The sequence below is a fragment of the Asterias amurensis genome, chromosome 12 (genome assembly GCF_032118995.1).
Source record: "Asterias amurensis chromosome 12, ASM3211899v1".
Classification (NCBI taxonomy): domain Eukaryota; kingdom Metazoa; phylum Echinodermata; class Asteroidea; order Forcipulatida; family Asteriidae; genus Asterias; species Asterias amurensis.
Window position 1 is genome coordinate 2,934,884 of NC_092659.1, and position 22,271 is coordinate 2,957,154.

Below are 22,271 nucleotides of genomic sequence, written 5' to 3' on the forward strand. Positions count from 1 at the left end.
CAGATCTGGGCCCAATTTCATAGCGCTGCTTAACCGTAAGCAGATTTGCATGCTTACTGCAGCAGAAAAATTTGCTTAAGCCTTAGCGTATTTCACAGGTTAGCAGAAAATGTGGGCGACCATATTGCGTATTTACTGTGGATTAGCATTGTGCATCATTTATTTTCGTGCGATAAGCACCGGAAGGTTAGCATGCCTTTTCGTATGCTTACGGTTAGCAGCGCTATGAAATAGAAATTGCACAGTAAGCACAAAATCGTCCGCTAAGCAGTGCTATGAAATTGGGCACTGATCCCTTGTCCCTATTTCTGACAATGCTATGTTGGCAGGTATGCAATCATCGTTTCCTACTTGTTCCACATGGGTTTTAAATTGATACTTTTGTTGCTACTTCAACCCAGAGGCCACTTTAACCCCCCCCCCTTATTTTTTTAAATGTTTTAATTTAACTGTTTGTAGGAATGTTTTAGTTTTTATTTTATCAGTAGTTTTTCCATGCATCTAGTCTGATTCTGTAACGATTTTTGAAGGACGTCATATTTTTTTTTGTAGAAATGGAATTGATGATCGGTGTGGTTTTCTTGAGGGGGGTCGTTTGGTTTTAGTTTGTTGGCATTTTGTGATTATGCATCGATGCATGGTTTTAGTTATTTATTTTTTGGTTTCGATTTTATAAGTATTTAAACAAAAAATCTTTACCTTCTAAAGAGGCCAAGGGGTTGATTTCACAAAGAGTTAGGACTAGTCCTAACTTAGGACTAGTCCTAGGAGATGTTACATATGTATGGCAAGTCCTGAGTTAGGACGAGAAACTCATCCTAGTCTTGGGAGATATAACAAACGTATGGCTATCCTAAGTTGGGACCAGTAAGTTGTCCCAAGTCTAGTTACTCGTCCTACATGTAAGTCGAGATAAGACTAGTCTTAACTCTTTGTGAAACTAACTCCTGGAGTGTCTCTGAGAATAAAAAGTCATGACACAAAATATGTTGACTTTTGAAGAAAACATAGTGTCTTGAGCAATAAGTTTTGCTTTTGTTTCGGGGGCGGGGGGGGGGGGGCTAACAGGTTACTCGCTCAGCCAAATTAAAAATGTCAAAAGATCGCTTTGAACTATTTTGTTTTTGAAGCCACTTGCAGACGTGCGGCTTAGGAAAACAGCACCTTATAGATACTGTTTAGTTGGGGTAGCATGATTTAAAAATCTGTAAGCAATTATATTCCCGCCCTTTAATTTGTTAACAATTTGCTGCCTTCCATCTTAACGAGAACTAGGCATAACAATCAGTTGAAGGTTGGGTCATAGATTGGTAAAAAAACTCTGAAAAAATAAAAACCATAAAAACTTTCTTTGTGAGAAGAACTGCTGCTTTTGATAGTTTGAACTATTTTGGGAAAATATTCCCTTTAAGTAGTAGTTTGGTTTTGATAACTTTTTCAACCCCTAAGAACATTTGAATTTGAGAATCTTGCTTCAATTGCATCTCAGATTTCTGAGGGTTAATGACCATTCAGGAATGCTGTGGCCAGAGATGTGGTTGGTACCCGCTGTCACCTTACGCTGTAAATGGATTTGACATTAACTTGACATTTTTTCTCAGCAAGCAGACACTTTCACATGTGACTTAATTGTGTCTTTCTTGATAATTTTGCTTCATAAATCAGCATCACGCTGACTAAACCAATCTATGACTCTACCTTTAACGCTATCATCCAAAACAAAAATATTTAGCTTCAAAATAGAGGAAGAAATGTCGGGAGACGATTCATTTATATATCCAATAGCAACTGTTCGTATAAAGGTAGTAGACTAGTATGGTTGTCCAAACTAGTTCCTACTCTATACTTTACTCCTTTTTTTTTGTCTGCCCAGTGAAAAGAAACCTCTTCTTTTCTTGAGGTCTAAAGGAATAAGGCCAAGTAAAATAAGAAACATGTTTAGCATCCCCGCCCCATCCTTTTTTAGAGGTCGCCTCCTCCTTTTTAAAAATATTTTTTTATGATTTTTTTTTTGAAAAAAGGGATATTATTTAACGGTCTAATCAAAAAAATACTTAACTAAAAAAAATGTGTCGGGCAGTACTTAAAAAAAGGGTTCTCTTCCTTCCTTTAAAAATTTTTTGTTGTTGTTTTGTTCAATATATTTGTCCAGCATGTTTCATTTTTTTTATTGTGAGTTTGAACAGTAGAAAAAAACAATGGATTTTTGAATTTTTAAAAGAACGGTAGCCGTCTTGAAAATAAAAAGCCCCTCATCCTCCCTTTTTTTAGAAACTCGGACGCTAAACATGTTTTTTCTTTTTACACGGCCTAATTTTCTTTGATATTCTTCTGACATGTCTGAGGATACTAATTCCCAGAAGCTCTTGAATCAGCGCTTACAGAAGCAGGGAATTCTGCACTTTGTTAAGCAGGATATTTTTGCTTGTGCGATAATGTACTTTACAAGGCATTATGAGCTTACACAACTAGCGCAGAAATTTGGTGCTTGCTCTGTAAGCAAAGAATGATGATTGTAAAGTGCAGAATTATGTCGTAAGCAGAGCCATAAAATTGACGCATGATCTTACAGCGCCCCGTAAAGCGCTTATGTATCTGACCATAAGTGCACAATTCCACCATAAACAGCGCCATGAAAATGGGGTCGATTTCACAAAGAGCTAGGACTAGGGTGGACTAGAGTCTTATGAGATATTAAAAACTTAATTCTAGCCCTAAGTTACCCAAGATAAGACTCATCTTAACCCTCTGTGCCCAGAAGCTTGTGGGTTCAAATCCCACCTGAGGTACCCACTCCTTTAAACAATGCTCTTTTCCTTTGTCTCATTTGTTCCATTGTTGGCTTACATTGTGTGTTTCACAGTATCATCTGATGCAGAAACGTCAACAGATGGCCAGGCCCAGGCCCACTACAAACAGCAGCAACAGCAGCAAGCAGCTAGGGGCAATGTACAGGACATGTTTATGCCGCCCTTCAAAGGGCCGCATGATGGCCCATGCATCATATGCCACCGGGTGCACCACAGGTACGTATAGCTCATACCCAAAAATGAAAAAATCACAAGGGGTAAGTCCAGCATTTTATTAAAATTTGGGCCAAAAAACGAAAAACTCACAAGGGTAACCCAGCATTTTTATAAAAATTTATGCCCAAAAATGAAAAATTCACAAGGGGTTAGTCCAGCATTTTAGACAAGGGGTACGTCTAGAGTTTATATATAAAAGAACTATGCGACAGATCCAAGGCAACGTGTTCCTTTAATATTTATAATCACTAAATAAATTGCGTTTATTTTTAAACTCTCAGCAACAGATCCCAACGTCGGCCGGCTACGGTGGATACAACAGCCAAATGATGCCACAAACGCCTCTCCCTAATGACGCAATGGTATCACCCAATTACAGCAGCCACTATAGCTCTCACGGGGCTCAACCAGTAGGCCCAGGGGGGATGATGGGCCCACAGATGGGGAGGCCTCAATCGGCGCAGAACCAGCCTGCAGGGTATATGAGCCAACACAGACAGGTGCCAGCAGTGAGGTGAGTGTTATCGCCAAGGGAGGATAGATGTGCACTATTTACCTAATTATGCCAGTCAATCTGTGTTTTATAACACCTCTTGGGCTTAAATGCGCAACAAGAAAAGAAACTAGGAAATGAAAGGAAGTTTTAAAGTTCATGGTTCACGCCAAGAGAGGGCGCTGTAACCATTCAACAATTAAAAGGCTAGTGCCCGCTCTGCTCGGGAGCTAGTTCCCCCGCAAGACATGCGCGCACACGATCACTAGACTATATTAGGTGTTTTATAATTGCTGATAAAACCAAGGATGCCTCATAAGTGATGGTAATTACTACAGCTCCCAAGCTTGAGGGTGCTTGCTATGTGAACTACATCGACTAAACCCCCTAAGCCCGGTTCATACTTCCTGCGAATAAGAATGAGATATGAATGTTTAAATCACAAATTCGCAATGAATAATTCGCAGCAGTTGAGACATGCTCAGCTCTCTTGCGAATATCGCAGCTAAAACAGAGTTGTGACATCAAACTCACGTCAAATTCGCACCGCATTCGCATTTACAGAAGTATGAACCGGGCTCGACTCTTCCGCAATCAGTGTTTTCTGTTCTTGTATGTGCACTAGCAATACTACATGTAGTACACATGACCTGCAATCCCAAATGCTTTTGCCATGAGACACAAAACACCCCCTCCCTGTTCCCCTGCTCAATTTTGTTGACCACAGCTGGAGCGGAGACCACACAATGAGAGCCAACATAACCATGTTCATTTCAGTGGGTGAAATTCATTTGTAATTTCGATTTCTGAAAATTTGTTTCCGCCTTCTGTTTTTCCATCTTCAGCCGGCTTCAGCACCAGTTGCAGCAACGCGCCTCGATGCAACACGGCGTACCACCGGGCAACATCATGCCCCACCAGCCCGGTGCCCAGATAACCGGTACCCAGCCTTACATGCAACAGATCAACCCACAGGAACGACAGCGGCAGTTGCTGCAGCAACAGCGACTAGCAGCCATGCAGAAGCACCAGGGTGGGCAGCATCAGCAACCGCAACATCAGCAGCAACCGCAGCACCACCAACAGGACCACGAGACGGCCAATCTGGTGAGTCACTTAAAGAGCCAGATGACCAGGGGAGGCCCACCGGGAAGTATGGCACCCCAACCCTTGCAGCCACCACCACCACAATATAATGTATATCAACAACAGTATTAAAGGCGTGGTACTAGACCGTGTGAAACCCGGAACCGTTTCAAAGGAGGACAGTGTCCGAAATGATGGCTACAGCCAGATTTCTGCATCATCATGAGGTGTAGGACATCCCAAGCAACACCCTTAGCAACAGCCGTAGCCGTAGTTGTAGCTGCTACCGGATATGGCCTTGGATAAGCCAATGGGAGACATTCTTGGACAACAGAGGGCAGCAGACTTACTGGGTAAATCCATAGTTCTCAGAATTATGTGCATGTTCAGAACTACGTAAGCAATGGCAATTTACCTGGTAAGTCTGCTGCCACCTAGCTTTCCAAAGTCCCCTATTGGACAGATGTCTTGAATGATTGACTACTGTACCAGCTTACCCTGGCATGGCTACTGCCAGGGCCCGCTTTCGGGCCCAGGAACATTTATTTCACCCTACTGTCTGGAATCCTGGACATGTCTGAAGTGTTTTACGCATCATGTAAGAATTTGAATTGTTTGTCATTCAATGGGACTTTTGGGACAATAGGTGGCAGCAGACGTACCAGGTAAATCCATTGTGGAACAAATGTCTAAACAATTGTTCTTTGTATTGTGCACATGCTCAGAACTACGTAAATATCTGAAACTTAACGGGTAAGTCTGCTGCCACCTTGTGTTCCAAATACTCCAATTCATAGTTGGTGATAAACAAAGGGGGCTGCTGCGCCAACCCCTACATGTGTTTGTAAATCGTCCACCGATCTTCTTGTAAATGCCACTATTATTCTTAAATGTGTATTTTACCATCGCATAATATTAAATACCCCAAAAGTTATCTAACAAAAGATAAGAGTTATGAACTTAATCAATGAAGGGTTTAATTGGCGCCCATTTTGTTATCATTCACAGCACAATGAATATGGGTTTCTACATTCTTTTAATTATGTTATTCAACTAAAGGAACATGTTGTCTTGGTTCGATTGTGTTGGTCCACGAAAAGCGTTTAAAACCATTTGTTATGAAATGCATATGGTTAGAAAAATGTTTTAAAAGTAGAATAAAATAATCCACACAAACATGCCTCAAAATTGCATGGTTTTCCTTTTACTTTGCGAACATATTTCTTAATTTTTGGACTTACAATGTACTTCTTGTGATTGTTAATTTTTTTTAGCCAAATTCAATTAAAAATGCTGGACTTACCCCTTGTGATTTTTTCATTTTTGGGCATAACTTTGATAAAAATGCTGGACTTACCCCTTGTGTTTTTTGTTATTTTTTAGCAAAAATTCAATAAAAATGCTGAACTTACCCCTAGTGATTTTTTCATTTTCGGCCCTAATTTTGATAAAAATGCTGGACATCCCCCTTGTGATTTTTTCATTTTTTAGCCATATTCAATAAAAATGCTGGACTTACCCCTTGTGATTTTTTCATTTTTGGGCCTAAATTTGGTAAAAATGCTGGACTTCCCCCTTGTAATTTTTATTTTTTTGCCAAAATTCAATAAAAATGCTGGACTTACCCCTTGTGATTTTTTGGGCATAAATTCAATAAAAATGCTGGACTTACCCCTTGTGATTTTTTTGTTTTAGGGCCTAAATTTGATAAAAATGCTGGACTTACAATGTACCCCTTGTGATTTTTGTTATTTTTTGGCCAAAATTCAATAAACATGCTGAACTTATCCCGTGTGATTTTTTCATTTTGGGCTCAAATTTGATAAAAATGCTGGACTTACCCCTTGTGATTTTTTTCATTTTGGGGCATAAATTTGATAAAAATGCTGGACTTACCCCTTGTGATTTTGGTTTTTTTTTTGCCAAAATTCAGTAAAAATGCTGAACTTACCCCTAGTGATATTTTCATTTTTGGGCCTAAATTTAATAAAAATGCTGTACTTACCCCTTGTGATTTTTTCATTTTTTAATCAAAATTCAATAAAAATCCTGAACTTACCCCTTGTGATTTTTAAAATTTTTTTAGCCAAAATTCAGTAAAAAAGCTGGACTTACCCCTTGTGATTTTTGTTTATTTTGGCCAAAATTCAATAAAAATGCTGGACTTACCCCTTGTGATTTTTTCGTTTTCGGCCCTAATTTTGATAAAAATGCTGGACATCCCCCTTGTGATTTTTTCATTTTTTAGCCATATTCAATAAAAATGCTGGACTTACCCCTTGTGATTTTTTCATTTTTGGGCCTAAATTTGGTAAAAATGCTGGACTTCCCCCTTGTAATTTTTATTTTTTTGCCAAAATTCAATAAAAATGCTGGACTTACCCCTTGTGATTTTTTGGGCATAAATTTGATAAAAATGCTGGACTTACCCCTTGTGATTTTTATAATTTTTTTTAGCCAAAATTCAATAAAAATGCTGGACTTACCCCTTGTGATTTTTTTGTTTTAGGGCCTAAATTTGATAAAAATGCTGGACTTACAATGTACCCCTTGTGATTTTTGTTATTTTTTGGCCAAAATTCAATAAACATGCTGAACTTATCCCGTGTGATTTTTTCATTTTGGGGCTCAAATTTGATAAAAATGCTGGACTTACCCCTTGTGATTTTTTTCATTTTGGGGCATAAATTTGATAAAAATGCTGGACTTACCCCTTGTGATTTTGGTTTTTTTTTTTGCCAAAATTCAATAAAAATGCTGAACTTAACCCTAGTGATTTTTTCATTTTTGGGCCTAAATTTAATAAAAATGCTGTACTTACCCCTTGTGATTTTTTCATTTTTTAATCAAAATTCAATAAAAATCCTGAACTTACCCCTTGTGATTTTTAAAATTTTTTTAGCCAAAATTCAGTAAAAAAGCTGGACTTACCCCTTGTGATTTTTGTTTATTTTGGCCAAAATTCAATAAAAATGCTGGACTTACCCCTTGTGATTTTTTCGTTTTGGGGCCTAAATTTGATAAAAATGCTGGACTTACCCCTTGTGATTTTTTCATTTGTGGGCTTAAATTTGATAAAAATGCTGGACTTACCCCTTGTGATTTTTTCATTTTTGGGCTTAAATTTGATAAAAATGCTGGACTTACCCCTTGTGTTTTTTTCGGTTTGGGGCCTAAATTTGATAAAAATGCTGGACTTACCCCTTGTGATTTTGGTTTTTTTTTTGCCAAAATTCAATAAAAATGCTGAACTTACCCCTTGTGATTTTTTCATTTTTTAGTCAAAATTCAATAAAAATCCTGAACTTACCCCTTGTGATTTTTTAAATTTTTTTAGCCAAAATTCAGTAAAAATGCTGGACTTACCCCTTGTGATTTTTTCGTTTTTGGGCCTAAATTTGATAAAAATGCTGGACTTACCCCTTGTGATTTTTGTTTATTTTGGCCAAAATTCAATAAAAATGCTGGACTTACCCCTTGTGATTTTTTCGTTTTTGGGCCTAAATTTGATACAAATGCTGGACTTACCCCTTGTGATTTTTTCATTTGTTGGCTTAAATTTGATAAAATTGCTGGACTTACCCCTTGTGATTTTTTCATTTTTGGGGTTAAATTTGATAAAAATGCTGGACTTACCCCTTGTGATTTTTTCGTTTTGGGGCCTAAATTTGATAAAAATGCTGGACTAACCCCTTTTGTTTTTTCTCCATTTTTAACCTCTTCAAATGTAACTATTTCGATAAATCTAGCTTATATCCTGAAATAATAATTCGGTCAGATTTCATGGCTCTGATTTGAGACCAGTTTGTAAATAAGTTTATTTAATGGATTATCATTAATGTGACAACTATTATATTATTTTTAAAATGTAATAAGTGATATATTTGTGACATACTGGAATACTACATTCCCAGGGTGATATGTCTGTAGTAAGTAGCACTGAGGATTAGTTTATTACTCTCAAATTTGGCTCCAGGCTAGTGTTGCCCCGAAGTTGTTTTGTCAGGGCTTCAGACGAGAGGATGGAGCCTGAAGCCGAATCCAAAGCAGAAGCCGTGGATTTGAAAAGGGCCCATGTTGACTTTTTTGTTTAATTGCTTAAAGATGTAATCTCGTTGAGGTTTTCCTTAACAATTTTCTCAACCTTTGACCTGCTGCTAATGCTTGAACCAAGCTGTCCCAAATCCTCCTCTTCATGGACCAATGTCATAGAGCTGCTTAAGCCTAAAAAGTTGCTTAGTACAACAAAAGTAAGCTTACCAGAATAAGGTTACCAGTCAAAGTACCATGTCACATGAACAAATTGTGACTGGTATCCTGCTTTTTTTGTCTTAGCGAAATAAATTGTTAAGGAATATTTTATGCTTAAGCAGCTACATGAAATTTGGCCCATGAAGGTGTCCATTCTTGCAGAAAGATAACCTTTGTACGATTGTGGAATACAGAAATATATAGCGATTTTGCTTCCCATATCCAACTTGACCTTTGACCTTGTTGGATGTGGAATGCAGAAGTGCTTCACTCTTCTGTAATCCGTGAGTGCAAGAGTGATAACTAAATATTATGCAACTTCAACGAGGTTAGTACAGGCCGCAGGACTAAACAAAATATATATCGTTGTGTCAGTGTACATGTTTTGTAAATCCAAGATATTTCAAAGCGAGATTGGATATTTTGACAATTTCAAGCTCACATGTAGCATAAGTGCTATTTGAGGAGCTACAACATGTTAGCACTGACACTTTGATATGATGTCTCTGTTAATTGACTCGTAGTAATTTAATAATTTAGGATATAATTTATTACATTTATAGCCCAAAAGTGCACAAGAATTATGATTAACACTGTGTCTAAATTTGTATTTCTTAAATAAACTTTAAAGTGCAAAAAAACAAAACAATTTAAACATGCAACAACTTATTTAAGTGCTTAAAGATAAATTAAATAAAGTAAAAAGTTAACGGCCGATTTTAATCAAGTGATGTTAATTTGTTTTCATTTTTTCAAAGTAAACAATTTAACATGCAACAACCTATTTAATGCTTAAAAATAAACGAATCAAAGTAAAAAGTTAATGATCGAATTTTACCCAACTGATATTAATTTGTTAATATTTTTTACTATGATTCTTCATGCAAGGCCTAGTTTTTTGGCTGATTTAGCTAAACTTTAATATACTTTTTTGTATAAAAAAGAAAAACTCGGTTTCAGCGAAAAATTTTGACCATGCAACTTTAAGCCTATAGAACAGTCCCTTTTACTCAAAATTTGGTGTTCATCTACTTAAACTAATGACCACATCAAATACATGTGTTAATGTTAATGTTACAACTTATTGAAACAAATATTTAAATTGAAAGAAAAAAAAAAAATGAATTTGGAGTGAATATCAGCATCCAGTCAAATTAAGTTGAATCTCTTCACACTGCAATAAAGAAAGTAAAATGACAGGTTATTTAAAAGCAGTGGACACTATTGGTTATTACTCAAAATAAGTGTTAGCATAAAAACTTACTTGGTAACAAGCAATGGAGAGCTGTTGATAGTATACAAATATTGACTGCTTTTACTCGTGCTATTGTTAAAACTACGACTCCCGAGGTGATCCTTGGGGCGCCGAGGAAAAATGGAACGGTCGGGGGATCACCGAGGGAGTCGGAGTTTTAACCATAGCACGAGTAAAAGCAGTCAATATTCGTTTTATAACACCTTGAGGAACACGAGGAATTCTATGCTGACTTCAAGGGTATTTCCTGGGTGTACAGGGAATGTGGCTAGTGGGCGTGCGTACTCAACGTTACTAGACATTCTCCGTTTACACAGCTAGCACAGAATGGTGGTAAGAAGACCCATGGAATTGGGCCCTGCCAATGGATTTTATTTTGTTCAAATGGGAGCAAGAGGAATTAAAATAGAAACTTACTGCAGGTGAAGTTTGGTATCTTTGCAGAACACGCAATGCGTTTCAATGCATACCCATCAGCCACACTATTGGAATAGAATTAAATACATCAATCAGTAAATCAATCAATCAATCAATCAATCAATCAATCAATCAATCAATCAATCAATCAATCAGTCAATCAATCAGTCAATCAATCAATCAGAAAACATTAATAGAGCGCCAGAATCAACAAAAGAATTTAAAGGTGCTCAAGACAATGGGAGACTTTGGAACGCTAGGTGGCAGCAGACTTACCAGGTAAATTACCATTGTTTCCGAGTTCTGAGCATGCGCACATTACCGAGAACAATGGATATTACCTGGTAAGTCTGCTGCCACCAATCGTCCCAAAAGTCTCCCATTACATGAAGTTAATTAAAATACACTTGTTGAAAAATATAAAATTTGAGTAATTTCTTGAAAATTTCAATAGTGTGGGTATCCTTGATGCGATTTGGACGTGTGTTCAATTCTTTTTGGTCCATAGAGCGAGCGATTAGCAACTGACACAGCATGGGTTCTGGGCAAGATAAACTGAGGAGGTGATGTGAATGATCTAAGCTGTCTGCATTGTGGTTGCAGCTGTAGAAGGTCAGATATGAGAGGATGGCGACTGTCTATGGACAGCTTCCAAGCAGAGGACTAGTGGGGGTCAGCGGAGCTTTGTCCCCCACAAAACTTCACGGCAGAGACAAAAAAAATATGCTGTTATCACATGAAAGCCCTTACCTCAAAATCACACAGGACCCAGAACCTCCAGGAACCGTCTTCACTTCTGCATCAGCTGAAGAGATCGACTTGGAATCTACCCATACGTCACCTTGATTCATAAAAACAAAGTAAGGGTTAAGAATTTCTTTGATGATATGTAATTTTTGTGGTCTACTCCTGATAAAAGGGTTAGGGTCTTGGTCAAATGTGAAAAGGGTACTGTTTTTTTCCTTACATCGTTGTGTACTACATGTAAGCACTGCTTACTTTGTACTTGCCAGAGTTCTGTGACAAAAATAAACAGGCAAATCACTCAGGTGGGATTCGAACCAACGAACTTTGCATTGCAAGAGCAGATGTCTTTACCACTAGACCACCGAGCTAGCCCAATGGCTAGAGGCAGTAAGCAGCACGGGTACCGCAACGATTTAATAGATGTGAGTTTGAATCCCACCCGAGTGATTTGCCAGTGAATCTTTTTCACAGAACTCCAGGAAAAACACAGAGTATACGGTGCTTAACACAAATCATCTCTACCGAGATGCAAAACTAACATTTATTTATAAGGTCAAAACTGTTTGATTGTGCATGCGATAATTGAACCAGACCCCCCCCCCCAAAAAAAAAATAAAAATATATATATATATAAAATAATAATAAATAAATAGATAAATAAAAAATAGGTAAAATAATATCCCCTCTGGAAATAGTTTAGCACCATCATCAATCTTTGCTACTCTAACTGGCTACATTTGTAAGTAGTAATAACCATTACCTGGGAAGTCCACCTTGATGCTCTTTGCAATGGTATCCTGAATCCACTTTGAGGATATGACAGCAAGTTTGAGTTGGTTGTCTTCACAAATAGCCTTCGCGTCTTGTTGGGGTCCGTCTATGTCTCCGTAAACAAATGAAATCTGCTCTTCCTTCGGCTGCTCATAAGTGTACTCATACTCGGTCTGGCTGCTGGAGGAACTGCTTGAGGAACTGCTTGAGGAACTGCTTGAGGAACTGCTGGAGGAACTGCTGGAGGAACTGCTGGAGGAACCCTCAGATTGCCCAGATACCTCGTATTCATATTTGCCACCCTTACTGCCCGTCTTTGACGACTTCTTACCCTTTTTGTTTGCTTTGGAAGACTTGGAATTTTTCTTGCTTTTATCTGACCGATCTTTTCCTACACCTGAAACCTTTCCTCCTTTGATGGATTTGGATCTTTTCTTGGAGACTTGGTCACGCTTTGGTCGGCTTCCAGAACTGCTCTTTGAACCTTTCCTTGCTTTCCGAGTTCCTGATCTTTTATTGGAGCCTTTAACAATACCTCTCAGTTTCCTGGAAGATCCACTTCCGGAAACCTTTCCTCCTTTGATGGATTTAGATCTTTTCTTGGAGACTTGGTCACGTTTTGGCTTGCTTGCGGAACCGCTCTTTGAACCTTTCCTTCCTTTCCGAGTTCCTGATCTTTTATTGGAGCCTTTAACAATACCTCTCAGCTTCCTTGAAGATCCACTTCCAGAAACCTTTCCTCCTTTGATGGATTTAGATCTTTTCTTGGAGACTTGGTCACGTTTTGGTCGGCTTCCAGAACTGCTCTTTGAACCTTTCCTTACTTTCCGAGTTCCTGATCTTTTATTGGAGCCTTTAACAATACCTCTCAGCTTCCTTGAAGATCCACTTCCAGAAACCTTTCCTCCTTTGATGGATTTAGATCTTTTCTTGGAGACTTGGTCACGTTTTGGTCGGCTTCCAGAACTGCTCTTTGAACCTTTCCTTCCTTTCCCAGTTCCTGATCTTTTATTGGAGCCTTTAACAATACCTCTCAGCTTCCTTGAAGATCCACTTCCAGAAACCTTTCCTCCTTTGATGGATTTAGATCTTTTCTTGGAGACTTGGTCACGTTTTGGTCGGCTTCCAGAACTGCTCTTTGAACCTTTCCTTACTTTCCGAGTTCCTGATCTTTTATTGGAGCCTTTAACAATACCTCTCAGCTTTCTGGAAGATCCACTTCCAGAAACCTTTCCTCCTTTGATGGATTTAGATCTTTTCTTGGAGACTTGGTCACGTTTTGGTCGGCTTCCAGAACTGCTCTTTGAACCTTTCCTTACTTTCCGAGTTCCTGATCTTTTATTGGAGCCTTTAACAATACCTCTCAGTTTCCTGGAAGATCCACTTCCGGAAACCTTTCCTCCTTTGATGGATTTAGATCTTTTCTTGGAGACTTGGTCACGTTTTGGCTTGCTTGCGGAACCGCTCTTTGAACCTTTCCTTTCTTTCCGAGTTCCTGATCTTTTATTGGAGCCTTTAACAATACCTCTCAGCTTCCTTGAAGATCCACTTCCAGAAACCTTTCCTCCTTTGATGGATTTAGATCTTTTCTTGGAGACTTGGTCACGTTTTGGTCGGCTTCCAGAACTGCTCTTTGAACCTTTCCTTACTTTCCGAGTTCCTGATCTTTTATTGGAGCCTTTAACAATACCTTTCAGCTTCCTTGAAGATCCACTTCCAGAAACCTTTCCTCCTTTGATGGATTTAGATCTTTTCTTGGAGACTTTGTCACGTTTTGGTCGGCTTCCAGAACTGCTCTTTGAACCTTTCCTTACTTTCCGAGTTCCTGATCTTTTATTGGAGCCTTTAACAATACCTCTCAGCTTCCTGGAAGATCCACTTCCAGAAACCTTTCCTCCTTTGATGGATTTAGATCTTTTCTTGGAGACTTGGTCACGTTTTGGCTTGCTTGCGGAACCGCTCTTTGAACCTTTCCTTCCTTTCCGAGTTCCTGATCTTTTATTGGAGCCTTTAACAATACCTCTCAGCTTCCTTGAAGATCCACTTCCAGAAACCTTTCCTCCTTTGATGGATTTAGATCTTTTCTTGGAGACTTTGTCACGTTTTGGTCGGCTTCCAGAACTGCTCTTTGAACCTTTCCTCCCTTTCCCAGTTCCTGATCTTTTATTGGAGCCTTTAACAATACCTCTCAGCTTCCTTGAAGATCCACTTCCAGAAACCTTTCCTCCTTTGATGGATTTAGATCTTTTCTTGGAGACTTGGTCACGTTTTGGTCGGCTTCCAGAACTGCTCTTTGAACCTTTCCTTACTTTCCGAGTTCCTGATCTTTTATTGGAGCCTTTAACAATACCTCTCAGCTTTCTGGAAGATCCACTTCCAGAAACCTTTCCTCCTTTGATGGATTTAGATCTTTTCTTGGAGACTTGGTCACGTTTTGGTCGGCTTCCAGAACTGCTCTTTGAACCTTTCCTTACTTTCCGAGTTCCTGATCTTTTATTGGAGCCTTTAACAATACCTCTCAGTTTCCTGGAAGATCCACTTCCGGAAACCTTTCCTCCTTTGATGGATTTAGATCTTTTCTTGGAGACTTGGTCACGTTTTGGTCGGCTTCCAGAACTGCTCTTTGAACCTTTCCTTCCTTTCCCAGTTCCTGATCTTTTATTGGAGCCTTTAACAATACCTCTCAGCTTCCTTGAAGATCCACTTCCAGAAACCTTTCCTCCTTTGATGGATTTAGATCTTTTCTTGGAGACTTGGTCACGTTTTGGTCGGCTTCCAGAACTGCTCTTTGAACCTTTCCTTACTTTCCGAGTTCCTGATCTTTTATTGGAGCCTGTAACAATACCTCTCAGCTTTCTGGAAGATCCACTTCCAGAAACCTTTCCTCCTTTGATGGATTTAGATCTTTTCTTGGAGACTTGGTCACGTTTTGGTCGGCTTCCAGAACTGCTCTTTGAACCTTTCCTTACTTTCCGAGTTCCTGATCTTTTATTGGAGCCTTTAACAATACCTCTCAGTTTCCTGGAAGATCCACTTCCGGAAACCTTTCCTCCTTTGATGGATTTAGATCTTTTCTTGGAGACTTGGTCACGTTTTGGCTTGCTTGCGGAACCGCTCTTTGAACCTTTCCTTCCTTTCCGAGTTCCTGATCTTTTATTCGAGCCTTTAACAATACCTCTCAGCTTCCTTGAAGATCCACTTCCGGAAACCTTTCCTCCTTTGATGGATTTAGATCTTTTCTTGGAGACTTGGTCACGTTTTGGTCGGCTTCCAGAACTGCTCTTTGAACCTTTCCTTACTTTCCGAGTTCCTGATCTTTTATTGGAGCCTTTAACAATACCTTTCAGCTTCCTTGAAGATCCACTTCCAGAAACCTTTCCTCCTTTGATGGATTTAGATCTTTTCTTGGAGACTTTGTCACGTTTTGGTCGGCTTCCAGAACTGCTCTTTGAACCTTTCCTTACTTTCCGAGTTCCTGATCTTTTATTGGAGCCTTTAACAATACCTCTCAGCTTCCTGGAAGATCCACTTCCAGAAACCTTTCCTCCTTTGATGGATTTAGATCTTTTCTTGGAGACTTGGTCACGTTTTGGTCGGCTTCCAGAACTGCTCTTTGAACCTTTCCTTACTTTCCGAGTTCCTGATCTTTTATTGGAGCCTTTAACAATGCCTCTCAGCTTCCTGGAAGATCCACTTCCAGAAACCTTTCCTCCTTTGATGGATTTAGATCTTTTCTTGGAGACTTGGTCACGTTTTGGTCGGCTTCCAGAACTGCTCTTTGAACCTTTCCTTACTTTCCGAGTTCCTGATCTTTTATTGGAGCCTTTAACAATACCTCTCAGCTTTCTGGAAGATCCACTTCCAGAAACCTTTCCTCCTTTGATGGATTTAGATCTTTTTTCGGAGACTTGGTCACGTTTTGGCTTGCTTGCGGAACCGCTCTTTGAACCTTTCCTTCCTTTACGAATTCCTGATCTTTTATTGGAGCCTTTAACAAAACCTCGCTTTCTGGAAGATCCACTTCCAGAAACCTTTCCTCCTTTGATGGATTTAGATCTTTTCTTGGAGACTTGGTCACGTTTTGGTCGGCTTCCAGAACTGCTCTTTGAACCTTTCCTTACTTTCCGAGTTCCTGATCTTTTATTGGAGCCTTTAACAATACCTCTCAGCTTTCTGGAAGATCCACTTCCAGAAACCTTTCCTCCTTTGATGGATTTAGATCTTTTCTTGGAGACTTGGTCACGTTTTGGTCGGCTTCCAGAACTGCTCTTTGAACCTTTCCTTACTTTCCGAGTTCCTGATCTTTTATTGGAGCCTTTAACAATACCTCTCAGCTTCCTGGAAGATCCACTTCCAGAAACCTTTCCTCCTGTGATGGATTTAGATCTTTTCTTGGAGACTTGGTCACGTTTTGGTCGGCTTCCAGAACTGCTCTTTGAACCTTTCCTTACTTTCCGAGTTCCTGATCTTTTATTGGAGCCTTTAACAATACCTCTCAGCTTCCTGGAAGATCCACTTCCAGAGCCCTTTCCTCCTTTGATGAATTTAGATCTTTTCTTAAAGACTTTGTCACGTTTTGGCTTGCTTGCGGAACCACTCTTTGAATCTTTCCTTCCTTTCCGAACTCGTGATCTTTTATTGGAGCCTTTAATAACATCTCTTAGCTTCCTGGAAGATCCACTTCCAGAAATATTTCCTCCTTTGATAGACTTAGATCTTTTCTTGGAGACTTGGTCACGTTTTGGCTTGCTTCCGGACTTGCCACCTGATTTTTTCTTAGAGCCTTCTTCCCGATTTCTCAAAATAGGAAGTTTCTTTTCCTTCTTACTATTCCGGCGTCTTGATGAATCTGGAAAAATAGAAACAAAAAAAAGTTGATTTCATCTATTGTTTGCATTAGTTAAAGGCACTGGATACTATTGGTAATTGTCAAAGACCAGTCTTCTCACTTGGTGTATCTCAACATATACATAAAATAACAAACCTTTGAAAATTCGAACTCAATCAATTGGTCGTCAAGAGAATGTCGGGGAAAAAAAGAAATGAGTCAAAAGAAGTGGACCGAGGTTGGTGATGTTTCCAAGGATGTGTGAGGCTGATGAAAAAAACCCTTATCTCTGAGAGTAAAGCACTAAAGCATGTGCGCACAAAACTTGTGAGCATGAAGCCCAATATTAACATTTAAATTTGGTTTTAAATGCCCTACTCTGCAATCTGGGGTGTTATTATATGGTTATATCTCCATTTGTTTTGTTTTCTTTTTTTAGGGAGGGGGTAGGGGATAAACAAAAACGGAACTTTCTTTTTGGGGAGAAGAAAAAAAAACCCAAGGAATTCCGTTTAAAAACAGAGAAATCACATCCCTGTGTTTTTCAAAACAAACAAATGCCACTAGAAAGTTCAGTAAAGCACTCTCTCCCGCTTATTAATAAAAAAATAATGAAAGAAATTGATCATTCCTATGAGAAGCTATTTCTTTATTTAATAAAGCTACTCATTTTGCTAGCTGTCCATGGAATACTTGACAACACAAATGTAATGGAGAATATGTAAAGCTGGACTAAATCTGAAATAAGTCTTGGTAAACTTCATTTTGACTCAACATGTAATAGTTTCACAACAAATTTAATTGTATTGTGTAACGCATCTAAAAGAACCCAGTGCACTTATCTAAAAGAGAAGGGGTTCACCCCGACGTTCCTGGCTGTGGCTGCTCTATGCGCCGTGGCACCTTGTAAACCCTTATAAGGTGCTACATAATTGGGTCTCAGAATTCATCACTGCAATTACCTATCTGTCTGAGAGTTTGTATATACTCAGCACCTTGAGTACCTTGTTTGGTAGACACATGTACGTCTGCTATATATATAAGACTTTGATATTTACTTGTACATGTATCTTTTTTGTTTTACGATCATATTTTGTGGATCTTATTTTTGACCTTTTACTTATTTAGTTTTTGTGGTTAAATGATAGTTTTTATTGTTGTAAAGTGCCTGGGAGCATTTTTAATAGATTTGGTGGGATATAAATGTCTTTTATTATTATTATTATATTATTAGATTGGACGAAATGTTTTTGTTTTTACTTACAATGCATGCACACTAAAGGAAGAGCTTCTTCACAATTATTTGTGTCCCATGAGTAGCTCCCTTTCCCTGTCCTGTTGAAAGAGTAAAATGAAATAATAATAATCATAATAATATAGGATTTGAGGCATTGCATGGTGAGGTATCTATATGTAGCAAGTTCGATCAGGGTACAATCGTCGACTAGTGGTTAATTCGTGACGTACAAAGCGCATGCGCGCTGAAATAAAAGTGCGAATGACTCTAGTCGTTTTCTAGCGACCGTATGTGAACAAGATGACTGTGAACCAGCTGCGAACACATAAAAAGTCCATACTCACTCCTTTTTCAGCTATTTTAAGAATAACTGGTCCTCTCTGCCTGCAGCACACTGTGATATGACAAATTGCTATTGGTAACCAACGATGCACCAACTTTGACCAGCCTTGGTCGTAAATAGTCGACTAGACTGGTTCAACGACCATGGGAACTTTGTTTGAATAATGTGGGTTCGATCAGAGTTATTCGAACTATGGTTAAAGGCAGTGGACACAATTGATAATTACTCAAAATAATTATTAGCATAAAACCTTACTTGGTAACGAGTAATGGGGAGAGGTTGGTGGTATAAAACATTGTGAGAAACAGCTCCCTCTGAAGTGCCATAGTTTTGGAGAAAGAAGTAATTTTCCACGAATTTGATTTCGAGACCACAAGTTTAGAACCAACTGTGAAGGCTAGTCTTTGACGTTTACCAATAGTGTCCACTGCCTTTAACTATAGCCAATGCCATCCTGCACAACTCTGCCACGCGCACCAAGCATACACGGACGCATGTCAGACTATATTTTTGGTGGCGCAATGGGTTGTGATTGATCATTGCGCAATGGGGAGGAGCTTTTTAATGGATCGGTCTATTGAGCCTCTAAGCTGTGATTCTTGAAAGTTTTTCTTTTATGAAACCAATAAATAATTTAAAAGCAATATACTCACAGCCTCAGTACGGCACATTTGCTCTCATCGTCTTGGGGAGGTTGGATGCCGTCGAGCCAATTAGTGTAATCCACAGGTCCCTTAGTGGAGTCCATCCATTTTCCATCATCTCCTTGCTTAGCATCCAAGTAGTAAGCACCTACATGGCAACAAAGGCAATAAGTGCATAAATTAATAACAGGGTGCGTTCGATTAGCGTCCATGGGTTGAGCTCGGTCTGCCCCGGGTATGTTCGAATAGCTTTGACGTCTTCCAGGGGCTCACCCGGGAAAGCCCCAGCAAGTGCCCTGCTTGTGGAGTGGGTCACTTGGGGCTGACCCCAGGTGCATGACGTCACCAATTATCACTTGTTTAAAAAGCCCTACTCTGCAATCTGGGGCGTTGTTATTCGGTTATATCTTCACTTCTGTATGAATTTGGTCTTACAAAAAATAATAATGAAAGTAATATATAATATAGAAATAAAAATAACAAAACTTAAGTCCGATTAAAAGTGGAGATATCAAATCCCTGACATTAATAAATTAGAGGCTGCCTAAATGGGTAAAAATAAAAAGCGCACAAGTTTTTATGAGGGTTTTCTCTTAGTATTTCATTATGTACATGTAGCTGTTTTTTATATTTGTGTACAGTGCTTTGAGGCGCTTTATAAATGCGCTTAAGGCGCTTTATAAATGGCGCTTTATAAATGCTTTTTTATTATTATTACACGACTCACCTTGTTCTGTGTTCTTCAACAGCTCGCTGACAATTCGTCTCTCCTGTTTAGCATTCTCGAATCTCAAGAGGTGTCCTCCTTCGCGTCCAGGGAACTGGTCTCGACAGTAATCAGCCCCGGCTGTCCAGGAGTAAGTATCAGTTGAGAGGTAGAGGGTCATACCGATAGACCTCCGCCTTTCTCTGTCCATCTTGGGTCGTTTGGGCTTCCCTTTGGGTTTGGTTTCTAGAAGTAGTCAGAAATTAAATTGCTTCAATTTTACAATTCAATTGGCATTTATTTTCACTGAAAACATTAAACAAAAATAACAGACGTACATTGTAATGAAGGATGTGAGGCATTGAATGTGGTGAGGTATCAATATAATGTGGTAACACCATGTGTGTATTACTTGCCAGGTAGAGGTTTGTTCTTAGAGAACTGTCTTTCTTTATTCTACTACCGCAGAGTAGATGTTCGGGGGGTCGGGAGACTTCTCAGTTTTGAAAAGAACTGTCCTGCTTTTTTAACTACATGTATTATCCGGGCGAATTGTATAGAAAATAGGCTAGGACTACTACTTTAGCATCTTTATGAAATTAGGCCATGTACGTAATCTTGTGTCTTCGGTGCTGTAATGATCTATTAATTTGACCGACACTATGTTGGCTTCCAAACACGAGTACGAATAGAAGTGATTCAATGAACTACTTACTGAACTGGCAGATGAAACCATCAACGGTGAGGTCACATGACTGATCATGCCATTGAGATCGGTGCTTGGTGCTGCAAGAAAAAACAAAAGGTAAAATTACAAATCAGGACTCAAGTTACTTGCATCCCTTTAGTTTGGGAAGCCCTTACCTTGTGAAAGCCTTACTTTGTGAAATCCTTGATTTGTGAAAATCTCACTTTGTGAAAGCCTTACTTTGTGAAAATCTCACTTTGTGAAATGCTCATTTTGTGAAAGCCTAGCTTTGTAAAATCCTTACTTTGTGAAAATCTCATATTGTGAAAATCTCACTTAAGAAATCCTTACTTTGTGGAAATCTCACTTTGTGTAATACTCATTTTGTGAAAGCCTAACTTTGGAAACCCTCACTTTGTGAAACTCTCACTTCTGTGAACCCCATACCTTGTGAAACTCTCCCCTTGTGAAAGCCTTTCTTTGTGAAACCCTGAAGGTTTTGAAACTCTCGCTCGGAGAAACCCTTACCTTCTTAATTCTCACTTTGTCAACCCCATAGTTTGTAACTCTTACTTTAAGAAACCCATACTTTGTGAAATCCTTAATTTGTGCAACCCATATTTGTAAAACTGTCACATTGTTAATTCTCACTTTGTGAATCCCATACTTTGTAACACTCTCACTCTAAGAAACCTATACTTTGTGAAACCCATACTTTGTAAAACCTTATACTTTGTTAATTTGTAAAACTCTGACTTTGTAAAACCCATATTATATGCAACCCAAACTTTGTGAAACCCTTACTTTATAAAAGCACAGTTCTAGTCACTCTTGACACTTGGTTCTTTGAACAACCCGTACTTTGTAAAACCTTATACTTTGTTAATTCTCCCTCTGTAAACCCCAGGCTTTTTGTAAAACTCTCACTTTGCGAAAAATTTACTTTGTGAAACCCATAATATATGCAACCCAAACTTTGGTTCTTTGTACAACCCATACAACCTTCTTCTTGGTTAATTCTACCTCTGATAACCCCAGGCTTTGTAAAACTCTCACTTTGTGAAACCCTTACTTTATAAAAGCGCAGTTCTTGTCACTCTCGACACTTGGTTCTTTGTTGCTACCAGCAGAGAACCAGTTTGTATACGACAAAGCGTCCTCGTTGCTGTAGGTAAACGTTCCCTTACTGAAGCGATCGCTGGCATCAAACCAGTAATTTCCTGCACAGAAAAATATATTCGTGTTTACTTCAGATCAAAGTTAGCAAGTGTAGTGATGTATAGTAAACATGTTGTAGACATTACGTATTGACAAATAATAAATGCAGCTCCTAAGCTTTGGAACCGCCCTGTGACTTCGGTCTTCAAGCGGTCTCTCAAAACGTTTTCGTTTCCCCTCTGAGAGCCACTAGTTTTTTGTTTTCTACTTATGTTATTTTCTTGTTTTCTTGTGACGCGCTGTGTTAATTGTAGAGTGCCATAAAAATGTTTATTATTATTAAGTCACCCAAGCGTGCCAGTGGCTGGACTGTGCGAGCGGGCCAGCCACGAGGCAGTCTTGAGTCAGCTGCTAACCTTGTAAGACGGACGTCCTCTACAACTTTATTCAGCCGAGACTCAGGACCCAACCCATAGCCAAGCGCTATACTAAACAGGGAATCAATGTACCTCTGTAGCTATTATTAGGGAAGTTTTTTTTTCAACGATGGATGGTTCTGCGCCAGTTAGTAGTTTTCAGGCAAACGTTGTCAGTTTTAGCACAACGCAGATTCATCCCAAG

General features: G+C 39.0%; 2 protein-coding genes across 2 annotated transcripts in view; one reads left to right on the top strand and one right to left on the bottom strand.

Annotated features, from left to right (window-relative positions):
* LOC139944987 (mediator of RNA polymerase II transcription subunit 12-like protein) overlaps positions 1 to 7,756 on the top strand; it is a 39,642-nt gene extending 31,886 nt beyond the window's left edge. Inside the window, 5 exon segments of the mRNA XM_071942208.1 lie at positions 2,864 to 2,891; positions 2,894 to 2,995; positions 2,998 to 3,026; positions 3,308 to 3,540; positions 4,365 to 7,756. Coding sequence (XP_071798309.1) covers positions 2,864 to 2,891; positions 2,894 to 2,995; positions 2,998 to 3,026; positions 3,308 to 3,540; positions 4,365 to 4,737 — 765 coding nt within the window. The 3' untranslated portion in view covers positions 4,738 to 7,756.
* A 134-nt stretch (positions 7,757 to 7,890) lies between these two features.
* LOC139945347 (uncharacterized) overlaps positions 7,891 to 22,271 on the bottom strand; it is a 66,499-nt gene continuing 52,118 nt past the window's right edge. Inside the window, exons 65-73 of the mRNA XM_071942698.1 lie at positions 21,565 to 21,712; positions 20,520 to 20,590; positions 19,826 to 20,050; positions 19,108 to 19,246; positions 18,139 to 18,209; positions 12,036 to 16,895; positions 11,279 to 11,369; positions 10,529 to 10,593; positions 7,891 to 10,030 (exon numbers count right to left, since the gene is read on the bottom strand). Coding sequence (XP_071798799.1) covers positions 10,026 to 10,030; positions 10,529 to 10,593; positions 11,279 to 11,369; positions 12,036 to 16,895; positions 18,139 to 18,209; positions 19,108 to 19,246; positions 19,826 to 20,050; positions 20,520 to 20,590; positions 21,565 to 21,712 — 5,675 coding nt within the window. The 3' untranslated portion in view covers positions 7,891 to 10,025. The remainder of the gene's footprint in view (positions 10,031 to 10,528; positions 10,594 to 11,278; positions 11,370 to 12,035; positions 16,896 to 18,138; positions 18,210 to 19,107; positions 19,247 to 19,825; positions 20,051 to 20,519; positions 20,591 to 21,564; positions 21,713 to 22,271) is intronic.